The 19640-nt window shown below is 34.0% G+C and overlaps 1 protein-coding gene across 2 annotated transcripts; it reads right to left on the reverse strand.

The window, feature by feature from the left end:
* Window positions 1-6177: 6177 nt before the first annotated feature.
* On the reverse strand, window positions 6178-18961 carry LOC142614495 (uncharacterized). Of its 2 annotated transcripts, none has more exons than XM_075787017.1 (4): window positions 18707-18961; window positions 13401-13493; window positions 11169-11436; window positions 6178-6573 (listed from the first exon to the last, which is right to left on the reverse strand). In XM_075787017.1, the coding sequence occupies exons 2-4, from the start codon at window positions 13482-13484 to the stop codon at window positions 6425-6427; spliced, it is 501 nt and encodes a 166-aa protein (XP_075643132.1). In that variant the 5' UTR covers window positions 13485-13493; window positions 18707-18961; the 3' UTR covers window positions 6178-6424. The 2 variants fall into 2 exon arrangements, with proteins under 2 accessions (XP_075643132.1, XP_075643131.1); XM_075787016.1 differs by lacking the exon at window positions 18707-18961 and adding an exon at window positions 14798-15673.
* Window positions 18962-19640: the final 679 nt, after the last annotated feature.

Genomic DNA, 19640 nt, shown 5'->3' on the forward strand with positions numbered 1-19640 from the left:
CAATCACTATACATCCGCTATCTTCCTTCATCTTCGAAATATATAAAGAAAGAATAAAAAACTAAAATGCACAAACATTGTAGCAAGAATACATTTTGCACAATAAATGCATAAGTTGATGTAGGATATTTTTGAGATTAGTTGAATAAATTTTGGCTTGTATATCATTTAGCACGATTTGATACAAGTATTCTAACTTCTCTAACTATAGAAATATCGATGAAACATATCATTCTCAGTGTGAGTTTAGATAAGTTTACTTATTTTGTAAAATTACAGTTGTATCTTAAAAAAATAAATTTTTAAAAGGTTCTAGATTCTTTTTTGATGTGAAAAATAAACTAATACCAACAAATTCTGTCCATAGAACCAAAATTTCATCCTCAAAAAATTGAATTACTTAGCGCATGCTCACACATGCACACTAACATATCTAACCTTAGAAATATTGATGAAGCACATCATTTTAAATGTGCATTAACATGAGTTTACTTTAATCAATTTACTTTTTGTTTAGTTTTGTAAGATTAGAATTGTAGTGTAGCTTGAAGAAAAAATTTTGTTTAAAAAAAATTTATACATTCTTATTCAAGACAAAAAAAGAAAAAAGTCATTCACTCTGTTTTGAAGAGGAAATAAAATACAAAAAGAATCCTTAAATTTTGTGTGACTTTCAAACATGCGTTTGTTCTCTTGATTTGGTATCATATTGACCATGACCATAAGGTATCTAATAGATCAAAGTCATCATCAAACTAACCTAGCCAAAAAAAAAAAAAGAAGATCAAAATAAGTTATACCAAACACATGCTTACTAGCGAGTATAGATGTTTTGTTTACAATGGGCTGTGTGGAATGTGTTGGGGGAGACCAAGTCTGAAAGACTGAAAGTCCCAATTGATTGTGAGTACTTTTTTTTTTTTCTTCTTTTTATTTCTGCTGAATAAGTGATCTGATTACAGTCTGGTGGCATTTGGTGAGAAAGGCTGACACAGACGTTGACTCAACTGTACGGAATGTCTACCACTTAGTCAGAGACTTTTGAATTAATAAAAGTAAGAACTTTAAATAATAATAATAATAAAAAAATAAAAAAATAAATAATATATATCTCTGTGAGAGAGAGAGAGAGAGAGAGAGGGAGAGATGGATTGAACTCCATATCTTCTTTTACTTTACTTAGAGATTTCATTTGCAGATTCAATTATTGACATACTAAAATGTCCTTCACTCTCTTGAGGGCCCAATATAAGTTTTATTCCCAATTTTTTTATTTTTAAAGTTTATCTTTTACATTATTATTATTATTATTATTATTATTATTATTATTATTATTATTATTATACTTTTTATGCACTTGGGGTCCAGTAACTTGTGTGAGGAATTCAGTTGAGTTTGAGATTCCATGAATACTGTCCCATAAGATAAACAATTCTAGTACTTTGGTTGTTGTGTCCTATATGTACAGCAGCTTATGGTCTTTGCATAGTACTGCAGGACCCTAGAGAACCCAAAGCAAATCAAGTAATTGTGTAAAAAAGTAAAAATCATAGTAAGCTAATTCATAGGTACAACGATTTAAACTTTTTCCCATTTCTAGGTCTAGAAGATGCTTCACTCAACAAGAAGATTTTTACCTCTGAAAAGGGTTGCAATCTGCACACTTGTCACTTACCAACATGAAACACATATATTGGTCTACTACTACAATTAAGGGTCTCACACCCAGCTCATCATTGAGAGGCTAGATGCGTTAGGTGTGGAAAAATGGGAAGAAGAGCTTAGACTCTGACCTACTGTGTATTATTTACAAGGGAAGAAGAGCTTAGACTTGACCTACTGTGTATTATTTTCAAGAGAATTTGGGCCAATCCCACATTGGGCCTCAAACAGCTGGCTCAATTAAAAGAATCTGAGCATTGATAGCTCTTGCACAGTTCACATCTACCACAAATCAATATCATCTGTCTTTCTTTTCCTTTTGAATTTTTTTATATATATTTTCCTCTCTTTGAAATGGAGTTGCTTTCAAAGTCAACCAGTAAATTTTATTGGATAAAACTTACCTACAGTAATTTCAGTAATATTTTTTAGATTTCTTTTGTAAAGTTTAACCAATTGATTTTTTTTTTTTTTGTTGATGAAAAAGTATTTTAAGTTAAGTAACTATATGGTTGAATTTTAAGAAGAGAATTTAAATAATAGCAATTAAATATTGTGCCTAAATTCTGCCAATTTTATTTAATAAGGTGACTTTCCAATCATTAGACTCTTATTTAGGTCTCTCTTGGACATTTGTTACCCTACAGATGAGTTACATGATCACACTTTAGTAGGATTGTTATGATTGATTTTTGAAGGTAGGAAATGTGATTGAATTATAAGACTCTTGACAAGTAATTTTTTTTCGAATATCATTTCGATAAGAAATAATGTAAAACTCTCCATCACCAACCTTAGTCCCCTCCTCCCCATCAAACTTTTTATAGATATGTTAAGAATAATTTTTTTTGCAACTTGTTAGGGTGGTAATTAAATTGAGATTAGAGCAACATCACTCCATATAAGTTTTTTACTAACATCATTTTTGTCACAATAGATCAAATTAGCAATTATAAAATATTAGTATGTGTCTAGATTTACTTAACTTTTATTACTTCAATGGATTTTTTTTTCCTAATTAAATTGAATACAAACAGCGGTTTATTACCTCCTTGTAGGATTACTTTTTGTAGACTCAACGGCAAATATACAGTAGGGACAGTTGGGGTACCTACCTAGCTCCACCGTAATTTTATAAATAATGGATTCCATTTGATAGTGCCAAACAGTTATTAACAAAAAAAAAAAAAAAAACTTCTAATTTTCCCTCACTGAGATTTTGAAACAGGGGAAAAAAAGGGTTAGATTCGAAATTGTAATTTTAAATTACTATTGTCAGAATCATATTATTTAAAGTTTAAAAATTAAAAGAAATTAAAATTCATTTATTTATTTTATATTATATTATTCATATACCATATATATATAGTATTAATAAACTCTAAATTTAAAAAAAAAAAAATTTAATGAAGCTATTTCTACTCTATATGAAATTATATTGCCAAAGTTACATGAAATTCAAATTACTATTTTGATTATATTCTATTTTTATAAGTTAATATTTTTTTAAAAGAAATTAAATTTCATTATTTATTTAGCTATTTTATTATCCTACCATATTTATTTTTTTGTTTTGATAAAACAATCGATAACTTAAATAATATGTTATATTTTGTTATTCAATTTCGCTGATATTTATAATATTTTGTTTACTTTACACGTGACTTTTAATTCGTCTATTGCACAAGCAAACTTCCAGCATCAATAAAAAGTCGCCATCCTTATGAAACTACCAATTATGTTTCTTTCCTTTGTCCTAATTTTTTTTATGGTGGCTAAATTTCAAACTAGATCCCTACAGTTTGTGGGTCTTTAAATTTTACACCATTAAGTTTCATAATTTGAATTTTACCCATTTAAATTATATTTCATTTATATTTGTATCCCCTCATATATATTTCCTATAAAGTGTCACATAAACTTATTACTCGTATTTAGTTCCTCTAATAAAATGACGTTATTTTTATATTAATTATTTTAAGTTATTTTATTTTATTTTTTTACAAAATTATGTGGCATCATTTTATTTGACAAACTAAACACGTATGAATTAATGAAAAATATATGAATAGGTCTACTAATGCAAACCAAATATAGCTATATGAGATAAAATCTAAGTATTGGAATTTTAAAGTGTAAAATTTAAATACTCTCAAACTTATAAATTTGAAGGTGTCCCTCAAAGTTTAGCATTTTATGTTTGGGCCAATCTTTGACTACAACTAACACCAAGAATAGCCTGCCACCCACTTACAACACAAGTTCCCTTTGGGTTACTATCTTACTAGCTGGAATCACACCATTAGGGGATGGTATGTTTCCCTCGTTGGTATCAATTTGTCTATCTACGTTCGTTTAATGTTATGGGGCTTTCTACACATTGAGGGGTAAGCTTCAGTCCTGTGGGTCACGTGCACTAACAGGATATGAGGCCGACATCTTGGCTATTGTAAGACAAGTGTTGTGCCTGTGTTACTGTCTTTTTCACAAAAATATTGGGTGCAGGTGCAAACTAAATCCTACATTGACTTATCAGAATAAGTAAGTGGTGTTAGTGATGGGTTTAAATGAGAACTAGTAATAATTGACTATATCAACAATTTATAAAAATACTATAAAATAGTTTGTGGCGGTAAAATTACTCATATATAATGTCTCGATTTCATAGATGGTGCATAGAACAAAATTTATATACAGTACTTAAGTATTGTTTCTTAGAATTCTTCTCTTAAGATTTAGTTATGTGGTTTTTTTTCTCATAAGATAGAAGTGTACTTTTAGTCAAGTGTTGCCACATAACTGAATCTTAAGGGCGGAATATAATGAACAACACTTAATTACTATAACTAAGTTTTGCCCATATATATATTTGAATTAGAATTGATACTCTCTTATACCTCTTTAATCCCTCTGCTTCAAAATAGTTATTTCATTCATCTGGCAATCAAAAAGTCTAGGACACATGCCAAGCGGTAATTGGATTGCAATAGATAAAGTTTGTACTCAGAGAGAGAGAGAGAGAGAGAGAGAGAGAGAGGTTTGTAAAATAACACATTTACTGAAAAAAAAAGAAAAAAGATGTAATGCTTTTAAAAATGCTTATAGGTCGAATATGCGTCTGTAACGAATATTATATGCTTATATACTTCATTAAAATAGATTCTAGATGGTGAGAACTGCAGAAGTTTAGCGACCTCCCCTACCAGTTTTTTTATTGAAAAGCTTCCTTGCTATAGTACCAATTTTAAATCGGAAAATTTCAGCTTTTACCACAGCCTCTGTATGCCTTTTCAGTAATGGACGAGCACTACATGTTCAAGGCACAAGTTCAGACACAAATAATTGAATTGGGTCACCAAGCAAGAAAATTAAAGTAGAATATATTTACATTTGATTACAAATTAAAAATATAGGAAATGAAGCCATTCAGTTTAAAAAGCCACTAGTTAGACATCTCAATTTATGAATAATAACAAGCTTATTGTGCAAAATGCACACTGACATAGGCCATCTACAAATCTTGTATTATGGGTGTATTTGTATAAGTTGTTGCAAAACAATGTTTTGGGTTTAAAATGACATTTGTAAAAAAACTATGAGAGATTACTGTTGCGAAACGGAATTTTGAGTTTTCAAAACTCACTTTTAGGCTCCCAAAACACCTAACCAAACAGACCCTAAAATTACTTTTCTTGCTATCTATAGGCACATCAATTATTAATACCAATAAAAACTAACAGTGAAAGAGGGTAAAACAAAGTGGTAAGAAAAGGAGAAACAGAAGGGGAAGTTTCCCATCAGCTAGCTAATCAGACCCAGAACAAACCTTTTGTTAAGGGACCACCGAGCAAGAACACAAGGGCAATATGTGCAAACCTTTTGTTCAGTCCCCACGAAACTTCCACACTTCTAGGAAAAAGTATAAAATTACAAGGCCCCTCAACCTGACACCAAACTCTTCTTTTTAACACTTTATTTGAGTAGGGAGGAAGTAAGCCATAGGGAACAAAACAAAAAGGAAACAAGACAAAAGCTAGAGGTCTTAAGATTCATCATGTATTATTAACTACTAGCTAGTCTTAACTATAAACATGGGAACATGGTTCCATGTATTATGCCATAGAACAGTGAAGAAGCATTCATCATGGTGTGCACACATGTAAAGGAAATGGAGATCTTACCTTTGATGGCCACATTTGGACCATCATATTATTTTGTATAACTTGACTTGTATCATCTACTATAGGTAATGATACACTGTTTTTTCTGCGCATTTCAGGAACATTTGGACCATCATATTATTTTGTATAACTTGACTTGTATCATCTACAATAGGTAATGATACACTGTTTTTTCTGCGCATTTCAGGAACAAGGCTGGTACATTCAAGTGTGTGTCATAAAAATACTATTACCAGGTGTGTATGATATGCTGATCACTGACAAGCATAAGTGTTCTGAACAAAAGTGTGACCGCAAAGTAGGACCCAAAAAAGAAGTATAACCATGAAGATTAAGGAAGATCAAACAAACATTAACTTCTAAATTTTCTATCATTACTAACATGGAGTCAAATGCTGCAATTGGCAACCCTCATGAACAGCATTAGGAGAAAACATTCAAAACTAGTCTATACATAATTTCATAACAGGTAAATGTGAATGTTACAATTGTAAGATGGAGAAGAAATGAGTGTAATTTCCACAGGGGGACTAGAGGTGAGGTTATTGCCATGACGTAGGCTATATTTCCAAAATCACCACTTACTTTGGTTTGTCTGACAGGGTTATGAGAGATTTGAGTACACCTGGACTGATCCTGTCAGCAATGGCACCTCTTTCTGATATCAAAAGGGACTTCTCTTTCATATAGCTCTGTAGTCTTTTTGCATCAAAGTCAAGTTGTGCTTGATCTACATTACAAGGACAAGGCCCAGATTATCAACAATATTAATTAACTTATATATATATTAATTAACTTATATATATATATATATATATATATATATATATATATATATATATATATATAAAGTGAAGAAACATTTTTCTTGACAATAATGACTATCAAGGTCAAAACACTATCAGCAGCATTGAGTAACTTAAGCAATAACATAAACCATTGGATAGAAAAACTAATTTTATTTTCTACAAAACAACCACTTGTAAGATTATAAATGAAGAAAAAAAAGTATGTGGATAATTCATAATTTTTTTAATTAGAAAGTTGCGTCTTGAACCCATTACCTCACCTTCAGCCTTGCTCTTACAAGGAAGGAGGTTCCATTTGAGAATAAGGAGAATTAATTATCTCAACAACTCTTGATTCTTGAAGAGTCTGTCCTTGATCCCTTCTCATGGGCCACCTGGATGACTGGTTTACTGCCAAACTGAAAACAGTTTTTAGCTGCCCAGTTTGTAAGCAAATGCAGCTAAATGTTATCGAGGAATCCTAAGAATCCTTTCCTGTGCAACTTCACAACATTGTTCCACTACCTTGAATCCACTCCTTTCAGGTGGAATTCTTTTCCTATGCGGAGCTATATTAGCAGCATATCCAAGATACTGATACTATTTGGTCACCCATGATACCCATCCAATAATTCTTAAAATATCATATATTTGGGCAGGAAAATAATTTTGAAGAAATAAGTTATATTTGATAGTCCCCAGATACTTGTAGACATGTATCAACACATCTTGAACCTCAAAGCAGTGCAGTCACACACGAGCTGGGCACTCACCTAGACGATCAGGTGAGGCGAGGTGCCTTTAGTAAAGTGCTTGCCTTTAGAGCCAAGTTGAGCACCTTAAATAAGGCTGTAAGGTGCTTGAGGTGAGAGCCTCACGAAAATTCATCAGAAAAAAAAAATGCGGTTTTGTAATTTGGCAAAAAATGTTAGTCCTATTCTTGGAATAATTGAAGTAAGGGGTTACTCTCGCTCTTGCTTTCTTCTCTCGCCTCTCTTTCCCCACATAGAAATATCGTCTTCCGGAGGGTTGTGCCTCACTGTGTTAGGTGGTGCCTTTGGCAAGAACGGAATGTGAGATGCTTTGAGGGAAATGAACGGTCTATATTTGAGATTAAATCCCACCTTCATTCTTTGCTGGATTGGAGTACTGCTTAAATTTCTCCTCCCTATTCTAATTTATTTGATTTAATTTTTGTAATTTGCGAGTTTGATGTACTGCTACTCAAGAACACCTCTAGTGTACCTGGGTATTCTCTTTTTTGATTGATGAACTTTTGTTACTTATTAAAAAATAATAATAATAATAATAATGCTAAGAGTGGTGTTAATATCAATGACATACACATTTGGTCCAATTAGCTTTAGCACCTTAAATGGTCCAGCATTGCGAGCTTGCAATGTCCTAACTATTCCTAAAGGAAACTGCTCAGGCCTAAATTATGAACCATGACATAATCTGATCTGTTAAATTCTAAATGTCGATGATGAGAATCAACCTAAATTTTATATTGTTTATTACTTGCTTGAATACATTTGTTGATGTCATGATGCAAGTCATGGACATGCCTTTGTTGACTCAGACACTCAAACATGAGGGGACATGGGGAGGAGACCTAAAGGTTTCCTAGCCTTCTAACCATGCACAACCTCAAACAAACTCATGCCTATGATTCTATTGATAGAGCATTGCATGCAAATCAGGCCGTAGGGAGAATAGAATACAAGTTCCTAGCATGTTCACCTGCAAGACACCTTAAAATGTTCCCAAGGTTCTTATTAACAACCTCAGTCTGGCCATATGTTGCAAGATGGTAAGCCGTAGAGAATTTCAACTTTTTTCTTTCTATGGGCCAAACAGTTTTCTAAAAATAATTCATTAACCCAATGTCTCTATCAGACACTATGTTTTTGGGGAGGCCATATAGTTTGACAATTTCGTTGAAATAAAGTTTGCCAACCTTGGAGGCATTAGAGGTCTCAGAATATGGAATGATTGGGCCATTTTGGATAACTTATCCATAGTCACAAGAGCAAAGTCATGCTTCCTAAGGGTGCAAGAGAGACCTAGCACAAAATCCATGCTTACATCCTACCTAGGGCGATCTAGCACCAGTAAAGGGGTGTTAAGGCCAACATTTTTCTTAGTGTTTGGCCAGTTGACATTAGCAACTCTGGCCAATTATCTTGGTAACATCTCACTTAAGGCTTGGCTAGTAGAATTGTGCTCTAGCTCCTCAATGGTCTTATTGCACCCAAAATTCCCTGCAAGCCCACCCATGTGCACTTCCCTCACTAGGAAATCTCTCATCTATGTGCACAAAATACAGAGCTTGTTGGCCTTAATTAAATAGCCGTCATCATAGTGATAGCTAAATCACATTGAATCCATCAAGCCCTTCTCCAACTTCTCAATCCAAGCCACACAAGTCTCTTGAATTCCCTATTCCGTGGCCCAAGCCCATCCCCAACTCCTCCTTAGCTGGACTGCCTTATCCATTGTCAAAACTTCATACACATTTACAATTCAAATCCAATCCCTTTGGTTTCCGATGTCGAGAAAACAATATCATTGCTTAGAAACGTGAAGAGACCGGTTATCTTATTTGGAAAAGGTGCAGCATTTTTAACTAGATGAATTCTTAGCAAATGGGGATTGACAATGATAAAGATTAGTTGCAACTTAGGGAAAGTGAGATTGGAGAGAGAACTGGGAAAAAAAAAAACATTATAGGCTTAACAGGCAATCATTGTAAGTCTTTAAAAAAATCATGTGATTCTAGCCTATCAAATAAAAAATCATGTGATTCTCATAAGACCCAATGGCAAGTGGCTTATTTTAAAATATGCCAGCTAGTAATTTGGGGGAAAGATCTTGCCTCATAAAACTAACCATAACTTGTAAAATAGAAACCCAAGTTAAAAATTGTTTTAAGCCTAGAATTCTTATAACTATTATCTTTAAAATCATACGAATCTTGCTTCAATCGGACTTCGATAAACTACTGCTAGTCCCAAAAAGTTTAACCATATAAGAAATAAGTGAATTTAGTCACATAATCATTATTCTAATACAATCCCTAATGTACGGACCCAATTTCTCCCTCAATAAGTGAGTACACATGGAATTTTTAATTTTTAAAGGGGAGGTGGAGCCTTAATAAATGATAAACTATCACCAGTCCCCAAAAATTAACTTATAGGAAAGAGGTGAATTAAATCACTTAACCATTATTCTAACGAACTTCACACATTTTCCCTAAAAAATAAAATAAATCTTGGATAAAAAAATTGCGAAGTAGTGACAAATTAATTTTCCATCACCACATCATAAATATTAGATGTTACAACAACACAAGAAGGAGATTCATCTAGATATCAGTTTGTAATAGGACAGAACAAAATCTTGATTTTGTGACCCAACTGTTATAAACTCAATCCGACCTTGCATCCAAGATCATATGGCATGCATATAGGAAGAGCCACAATGCTTTTTCTAGCACAAATTGCAAACCGGGCATTGTAAGCTGTTAAGAACTGTTATAAGACCAACAAAACAATAGCCTTGACAACAGTCACCATTTTTATTGGATATGTAATTGACAACAATCCCCATGATTGAAATCAGGGATAAAAACCAATATATCAAGCCAATAATACAATGACATTATCATGGAATGTTTGATACTTGAACATATAAAACATCTAGCTATTCCTTTATTTGTAACTAGTTTTTTATTGGTAAGCTACACATGCACCCAATATATATATATATATATATATATATATATATATATATATATATATATATATTTGTAACTAACTTCAGATATCAACTTATCATTAGACAAATTTAGTTGACCATGTGGATTATCAAAACAGGGTTCTGAGTTCCAAGATATGGGTTCAAGAATCCAAAACAGTCAATCTAATACCTATTAGTATCAGGCCTGTCATTGCTTCTTAATTGGTCTTATTCTATATATTTACAAGTATCTCTAACAAATTAAAATTTTAAGCCTTCTCTATTGCATTTCTCAAATGAATCCAAATGTTATTGTTTACTAGGGGAACAAACAACGCAGAGAAATTAAATTTAAAAACTTTAATTTATTTGTCCTAGATGGAGGAATTCAAAATTTAATTTGGTTAGATTACCAGAGAGTTGGAATAGAGCTATTGTTTGACTTGAGTTAATATTTATAGAAAGAGGCTTACTTACAGTAGTATGCGAGTAATATTTGAGTAACAGAGACAATTTTCATATGGACACACACGCGTGCGCGCGTGCACACACATATATATTATAAAATCATCCTCATGAGAAAAGAGCACAAATTCTAGAAAGAACAAAAGTTTCATTTCTGATGTATGTTAATTTTGTATTTCTTCAACATACTCAAAAACTTAGTAAGCCTAGGAACTCCTCACTAAATCACCTCATTTGGTATGTGATGAGTGTGTGTATATCTATACTACCATATTAAAAAGCAGCTTAAACACATAATTGCAATAAATAAGAAAGGTTTGAGAAAAACCTGTCTCCAAGATGGTATGAGAAGCATGAAATGGAATCCTACCAATGAGATCAGTCCCGGGGAACATCATCCATGTCCGCTCGTTAGAGTCATGGTTGCCACAGGTGGTACATACCTCCTTCACCAAGGGCCTGGGTTCGGGACCCCCAATATCTCTCATTATTGACTCAAAAGGAGATGGAACGCTAGTTTTTGTCGTCCGAGCCCTCTTCCTCAATGCAGTAAGCGCCTCCCTATTCCCATTCCTCACTCTATCATTTTCAACTAGCTACATTTTCATCAAAGGAATCAGTAACCCTTCATGTCCTCACAAAGAAAGTAAGATTTATCCATCACACATACACACGCACAATAAAGAATGAAAGAAAAAAAATAAAAAGCTTTATTACCTCCTTTAAAGTAAAGAGAAGAAATAATTTTTTTTTTATAGGTGTTGAAGACATTGAGTTTATGTTAATGTAAAATGGTCAAGAGGCCCAATATATTGTTGATGCAGCCACCCTCTATCCTTAGGCCAGCCAACCAACCCCCCCTCTACCATTAGGACTGACAACTAGCCACCCTCTACAAGCCAAACAGCCAGCCTACCTTTCTGACCTCTTGGGGCAGCCAGCAGCCCCTTATTTTGACTTCTCATATTTGCCATGTATCCTCTTTAATTACAGCTTTGACTTATGTAACTATTAGCTACTTTATTTCCTAATAGTTAAAAATTATAAATAGGCTTGCTATGTAAGAGTACAATCAGTTTTTGATGTGAATTTAATTTCGTTTCAGACCTGGACAGAAACTTTGTTTCCCCAGATTCTCTGTAATTCCAGCTTTAATTCTTAATTTTAATGCAATTCTAGTAACCCTAGCTCTTATATAAGCCCTACTATGGTTCATTGTAATCAACACTTGAGAATACAGTAAAGATGTAGCCACCATAGCTTTATCTTGTGGATGTAGGCCGTTGGCCAAACCACATAATCCCTTGTGTTTTCTCTTTGTTTTGCCACCACTTCTCTATATTATTTTATTCTCATCTTTAACAATTGGTAGTAATAATTTATTAAAAAGAGGCTACTTCATGTAAAATGAACACGAAGAGCCTAAAGAATTACAAGAAATGAAAAAATTATCTACAAAAGGCAGTGTATCTTTTTTTTTTTGATAAATAATGATATTTCATAAATCAAAAGCCCCAAGTACACCAGGATTGTACATGGAAAGGATTACATCAAGATCGGAAATTAGAATGATCAAGCATAACAAAAAAATTCGAGTAAGAAAAATAAGTGAAAACAGAACACCAAGCAAATAAGGAGTGGAGGAGGAGAGATTTAATCTCAAGAATCAACCGTTCCATCCCCTCAAAGCATCTACTGTTCCTTTCCCACCTAAGACACCATAACACAAAATGTGGGATACCATAACATACAAAAGGCAGTGTATCTAAAAACGCAACAATAGAATCCCTATTCGTAAAACCCCATGCCTAGAGACCAACCAAATAAGGAACTAGAAAAAATACAAGCAATTTATTTCCTGTGTTCTTCTCATCCTTGGATGTATGCCTATTGTGTTCTCTCCATATAGTTCACATCAAACTCGAAGGAAACATTTTCCATATGTCCGATGAATGTTTACCACCCATTTTCTCCAACCAAGCAATAAATCAATCACTTTCTCTGCTAAACCCTATGCATCCCAAAAGATTGGAAAACAAAACTCCACAAGTCATAGCCCACCTTACAACCAATTTTTCTCTCCAAATCTCACCTATTTTAAAGAGAAAATTTTTGTTTACTTCCAAGGAAGAATTTTGAATTATTTTCTTCTCTAATTCCTTTCCTTTCCTTTCCCTTCCCTTCCCCTTTCTTTAGGTAAACATAACTTTAATCAAAGAGGGAAAAAACAACCAAACAACAACAACAACAAATTAAAATTTTTTCTTCAAGTAAATAAAAAATAGGGTTATTAACTCAACCAAGCCAAACAACTTGTATTGGACTTAGTTGAGCTTTGCAATTTTGTTTCTCAGATCCCCAATAACAGCAAAAATTTATAATTTTGTGTTCTTAAGCATTAATGTTTCAATTTTGAGTTCTAAATTAACAGACTTTTCTTAAAATAGTGAATAGAAATTGCCCTCAAGCTTCAAATGTCAAATGTCTTTGTATTTTCCCACACTTTCTTAGCAACCAAACAAAATGTTCCAAAACAAAGCAGTGAGTTTGAGAAAAATACCTGATGGCGAGCTAAAAGAAGATGCTCAGCTTCAGTTTCAAGCTCAATTAAGCCCTCTTGGAATTGCTTCATAGTCTCATCCATTTTTAAATTCTAAAAAGAGAAACACACACATACAAAGAATAGACAACAAAAAATTAGAAAAGAAAAAGAAAAAAGAGAAACAAAAAGACATAATTTTTATTAGGGTTTTTCAGTTTTACACAAAAAAGAAAAGAAAAAAAAAATTGCAATTAGATGTAATTAGAACCTTGAATGCCTGATCATCAACCATAATAATTAATACATGCTTTGGTTTGGTGAAGCTAAAAATTGAGCTTAGGGCTTGTCAAAATATAGAGTAAAATAAATAACTTCTTGTATTCTATGTTGCACGGATACGCCTATTTTGGCCAAGTACCCGCGTCCGACACATGTCGGACACGGGTATAGTAAGACACTTCCCAAATCCGTACCCAATGCGAACCAGAATTATTTTATTTTATTTTAAAAATCTGGGTACAGCCCAGACACGGTCGCGACATGCCGGTATGTCCTAGACACGGCAGATCTTAAAAAAAGAAAAAAAGAAGCAAGATTTTGACAACTCCGTCGATGTTGAGCAAGTCACTCTTCCGGTCTTTCTTTCTCAGTTCTTTTCTCTCCTTTTTTGGTTGGGTTTTATTGTTTTTGCAATTTAGCCTTACACTTTTTTTTTTTTGGATAAGTAATAAGCTTTTGATATCAAAAAGGGACACCCAGGGAGTGTACAAGGGGTCAACAAATCAAGTACAACGCCTTACACGTTTTCTTTTATTGGTTTTACTGTTTTAGCCTTCTACGTTTTCTATTATAGGTTTAGTAATTTAACTATTTGTTTTGTTGACATTGTTGTTTAGTAATTGACTATTTCTAATTTTATGGGTTTTTCTATATGGGTTTAGTAAGTGACTAATTGTTTTGTTGTTTAGTATTTGCTATTTTATGAGTGATATTGTACTTCTTTGCTGTTCTTAGTTAATTTAAATTCTAAAATAAATATAAATTATATCTAGATTTTTTTTTATAAAATACCTAAATATAAATATTAATTAATTAAGTAATCGTCGTACCCTAGACGTGTCGTACCCCTGTTTTTCAACAATTTCCCCGCACCGTATCCGTGTCGGTGTCCGTGCAACCTAGCTTGTATATCAACGTGTGTAAATTACATCAAAGCACTAGTATATATACAAGTGGTAGCCTAAGAAAATATCACTAACAAAATAACTAATTTGGTAATTCCTAACTAATTAAAAAAATCACATGTGGAAAATATGGAAAATGTGTAGACTAAAATAAAATGTACAAAATACAAAGACAAATCCACAATAAATTTCTAATAGGCCTCCTCAAGAGTCAAGATGGAGTGTACACACATGAATCTGGATGAAGAAGACGAAATCCTGCATAGCAGAAGTAAAAGGCTCAATGTGAGCTCCAAGATGCCATGATCAAGTGCAACGTGAAGGTGCCAGTGAGAGGTGCCACTGATCGCAGACAAAAGATGCCAAAAAGGGCAATGACGGAAACTGGAATGACAGCCGCAAAGACACCAACACTGGCTGGAGAACAATAGACCCAACAAAGTATTGCCACAAACACCAACACATCGATGGAGAACAACAAAACCAGAAACAAATCCGGAAGCAATGCAGAACTTGCTGCAGAAACCTGATACAATGCAGAACTTTCTACTAAAACCAGAAATGATGCAGAACTTTCTGCATAAAGGTGAGCCCCACGGCTCCAAAAATATGATGAGCAACAGGGCTCTAAAATAGACAAGCACCATAGCTCCAAAACATACTAGAGTGCCTAGAGTACTAGACATGGATTGACAGAACCTTTCAAATGCAGTGAGGTAGCAAACCATAAGTCTAAAATCTGGCATCAAATTCTTAGAAGACATGCCAATACCAATGGCAACAGAAACCAATGAAACCCAGCTGCAAACTGAGTAAATCACCATAGCAAAAAAAAAAGTGCAACATCCACGGCTGCAGAAAGAGAAGTAAGTGTCCCAACAACCAAGCAACCACCAGCCCCTGTGAACCTCACAACAGATGCAGTAAGTGCAGGAAAATGCACAGCGAAAAGATGAGAATCTCTTTCCAAATCTGTAGCACCATACGATTGTGGAGGACAGCTTGATGTCACAATCTCATAAAACTGACCACAAGAGCCAAGCCAAAAGAATTGAAGCTCAGAACCATGTTGTGATCAAGACCCATTATAGAAATGAGATAAAAACCAAAGGGGCATGCTTCAAATCTCAAGAAAAACAAACTCACATGCTTATCTCCACACTAGGACCTTCAAGCATCAATAACATGCTGGCCCAAAATCACATATGTTCAGGTCATAGTTTGCTGAGTGGAGAAACAGCACCAAGTATTCTCTTTGGCAATTTATCAAAAGAATGATCTTCAAAATGGCTAACATCCAATCTCCAGGTGAATTTCGCAAGAATTAACAGAACCCACTAGGAAGGAAGTGGATATGAAAGAGAATTGTAAATGAAAGAAAGTAAGAATCAAAAACAAGGATTTTGGGTAAACAATCAGATCAAAAGATTGAAAGAAAAGGCTTTTCTTTTGCAAATAAAATCCTAAGTTCCATAATGGAATATGAAATCCTCTGTTTGCACCAAAACTATTATGCTTAACAATGTAGCCACAAAAGCTCACAAAAATGATACCTTGAATGTGTATATAGGTCAGCAAGGTTTAAGAAAAATAAGAGGGAAGGGGTGGAAGACGAAGCAAAACATGTTCCTTGAATAGTCAGAAAACTCACAGACCATAAATCTTCCACAATCAGTCCAACAATTGAAGAACTCCTCCAAGCCCTAGATCGAATATTGACCATTGGTTGAGGATGGAGAATATGATAATGGTCTAGTAGAGACTCAAATGAAGGAGATTCCACAATAAATGTACAAAAAATACAAAGACTATTCTACAATACAATTTCTTATAGGGCTTTACCTTGCAATGCCGAGAACAGAGGAGAAGAGAGGAGATGAGACCTTTCGCTTTTGTTCCTTCGTATCAATGACAGCAAGGTATATTTTTCTCTCTAATATTGTGTTTGGTTGCCGCCAAGAAAGTGCAAGAAAAGATGGCGATTTCTTTTATTCATTTTTTTCCTTTTAAATTCATTATTTTGTATTTTTAAAAATTTTTATTCTAAAATGGACCTTTTCATTAGTAAGATCAAAATGAAATTTTTTGAAAAACAAGTACCAAATTGAATGCATTAAAAACATAAAGACCAGAATGAAAAATTACAACCCCCCCCCCCCTTCCAAAAAAAAAAATATAGGAGCTTAAAAGGTATTTCTGCCTAATAATATATTATATATACTTCAATCGACCTTTATATTTAAGAGCTTGTTTATAAATACGTTATTATTTAAGCTTGGCCTGTTTCTAAATCAAACCTAAAGATAGGCTTGAACTTGTTTACAAATCCATTCTTTGATGAAAATGCTTTATATTAAAATAAACAAAGCTTAAAAAGGATGAAACTTGTATGGATACATGTATAATATCTCAGATTTGTTCTCTTGCTAAGGATAATTTATGAACAATTATATTCCCTAACATTTCAGTCACTGGTAACGATTATATATAATGTACCAGTCGCTAACTTGTGTGATGCATGGTATATTTAAATGAATATTAAAACTATCTAGTTTATTTGAAGGTACTATGACTTGAAAATGATAACAAAAAACTTTAGCTACATGAATGCAATTTATAATTAAATCCATTAATATAAAAGTGCTCTTACATTTGCTTTGATAAGTACTAATAATTTTAGAATGCAAAAGAATTACTACGCAATATAAACATATAACTGCTCTTAATATAGTGTCTTCTTAAAATTAAGCCTATGACATCTACCTAAGTAAATGTGACTCCAAAAGTTCTTATATGTAGGCACTTTGAACAATCCTTTTTATATGAGATTAGTGAAAAAGGTTCAAATCATCATCATTATGTGCAAGGATACAGTGGTAATGATATGGAAGACAGATGAAAAATTCTTCAGAATAGTTAATGAATGTAGGCCCAATAGTGTAAATCTAGACGACATTATGTCCTCATATTGCAATAAGCAAACTAAGATTATGATAATTGGTGAATGGCAAATGAATGTGGTGGAACTCGGGAAACTAATTTATAGGTTGAAAGTTTCAACTCTCATCTTCAACTAAGAGGCCATATTTAATTTGAAAATTGCACAAGAAATTTTAGAGCAAACCTTATTTTGGGTTCTTGAATCTGTTGGACCTTATTCTCAAAACTTTAATTTCTTACCCAACACTGTTAGTTTGATTCTAGAGAAGAAAACTTGTACCCCATTTAAGATAGAAAATTGTAAGTTTAAAAAAGGTAAATGAAAAAACAAAGTGAACATGAGATAAATGGAAGAAGAACGTGTTATTACGCCTACACTTTCATATAAATCACCAATCCAAGTTGAAGCTTAAACCTATTTATAGGGAAGATGATATAATAGCCACTACTTCTAGGATGCACGGATACTTAGTTTGGGGTGTTGTACCTATGTCCTATCTACCATATCATGTTATAATTTTTCAAAAATTGCTCGTGTTGTCATATCGTACCCCTACCCATGTTCGTGTCCGTGTCTATGAATTCTAGCTTGCTTGGGCTAAAAAGAAAAAAAAAAACATTTCTTAAAGCTTTTTAAGTTGCAAAAGTGGTGTTTCCCCAATAGCCCAACACTATCATTACATCCCACAACCTGTTAACCATCTACTGTTACAATAGTCCTTCCTAGGCAAAATTGCTCCTAGCCTACTAAATGGGATTTCAAAAGAGAAACACCTCATATTCCCATCATTCAAATGGCTATCTGCAGTCTGCAGATAGAAGCTGAACCCAATGCAAGAACTTTATCCAACCTATTTAAATTACCCATAAAATTCAACTCAACTCAGACATTTCATCAAGCATGTGGAGTGCACTTTAAAGAACAGATAAATAACACCCAGAACATAAATTATCTTCTCAGCTAATGGCACAACAGTGAGGAAGATCATAGTATCAAACCCAAGAATTAATATAGCAAAGCTATGTAGTACATTGCTTTGTTAAATCTCTCTCTAAAAAACAAAACCCACAAAGTAATCCACAATTGCAAACCAAATTTATAATGCATAGTATCACTAATCAAGAAAAAAAGAAGAAGTAAACATGCATATTGGACAAACGAATTACAAAAACCCAGATAAAAAAAATAAAAAAAAGTACCAAGCTTTAGAGGGAGAGACTTGAGGTGGCAGAGACTACGAACAGAGAGAGCGAGAGATGTCGAAGCAGCATAAGCCAGCGTCTGATTCCCACAGCAACACAGTTGCAGTTCAAGCCACAAACAGAGAGAGCGAGAAAGAGAGAGAGAGAGAGAGAGAGGGGGAGGGGGAGGGGGGGGGGGGGGGTGAAGGTTTGGGTTTTCGTTACAGACTGAAATTCGCAATAAACGTCTAGACATTAATGTCTAAGATATACGGATTCAGATATAAGTGCAATACCCAGGTGCAATACCCGCAATTGTACTCGCTGAGATGGACTCAGTTATTAAATAAAATATATTAAAGGAGGGAGAAAATGGGCAATTAATCATATTTATGGAAGAATATAGTTAGTAGGCACTGTTTGAGAAGTATATACAATACTAACATCTCGACTCTTAGAGAGTCGGTTTTGAGACTATAAATCGACTTTTATATGCTCGATTTCTATGGTCTGATCACAGCTGATGTGGCGATTTTCCACGTGGCGGCCACCTGGAAATCGAGTTTATAAGAGTCAATTTATATATCGACTCTTAAATACTCGGTTCCCAGGTGACGTGGACAACACGTGGAAGAAGCTACTGAAGTGAGTTGATCCACCTGGAAATCGAGTCTTTGAGACTCGATTTCTAATAGGGTTTTTCAAAATTAACCCAAGTCTAGCCTCTCACAGACCTCTCTCTCGCGCCTCTCTCCACTCTCTGTCACTCACCCTCTCACTCTCGTGGCTCTTCACTCTCTGTCACTCACCCTCTCACTCTCCCTCTTGCGCCTCTCTCCACCTTCTCACGCTCGCAGCTCCACCCTCTCACGGCTCTCCACCCTCTCACGGCTCTCCTCCGTCTCACAGCTCTTCACCGTCTCACGCTCGCGCCTCTCTCACTCGCCCCCTG

The sequence above is a fragment of the Castanea sativa genome, chromosome 11 (assembly GCF_040712315.1).
Source record: "Castanea sativa cultivar Marrone di Chiusa Pesio chromosome 11, ASM4071231v1".
In the NCBI taxonomy this organism is placed as follows: domain Eukaryota; kingdom Viridiplantae; phylum Streptophyta; class Magnoliopsida; order Fagales; family Fagaceae; genus Castanea; species Castanea sativa.

Coding starts and splice junctions, on each gene's coding strand:
- LOC142614495 (XM_075787016.1), bottom strand. CDS start 14,830: ATGCAGGATTTCGTCTTCTTCATCCAGATTCAT. Junction 13,494..14,797: donor TCTTCTTCATCCAGATTCAT/GTGTGTACACTC, acceptor TTCTCTTTTTAG/AATTTAAAAATGGATGAGAC. Junction 11,437..13,400: donor TTCTTTTAGCTCGCCATCAG/GTATTTTTCTCA, acceptor ATGAAAATGTAG/CTAGTTGAAAATGATAGAGT.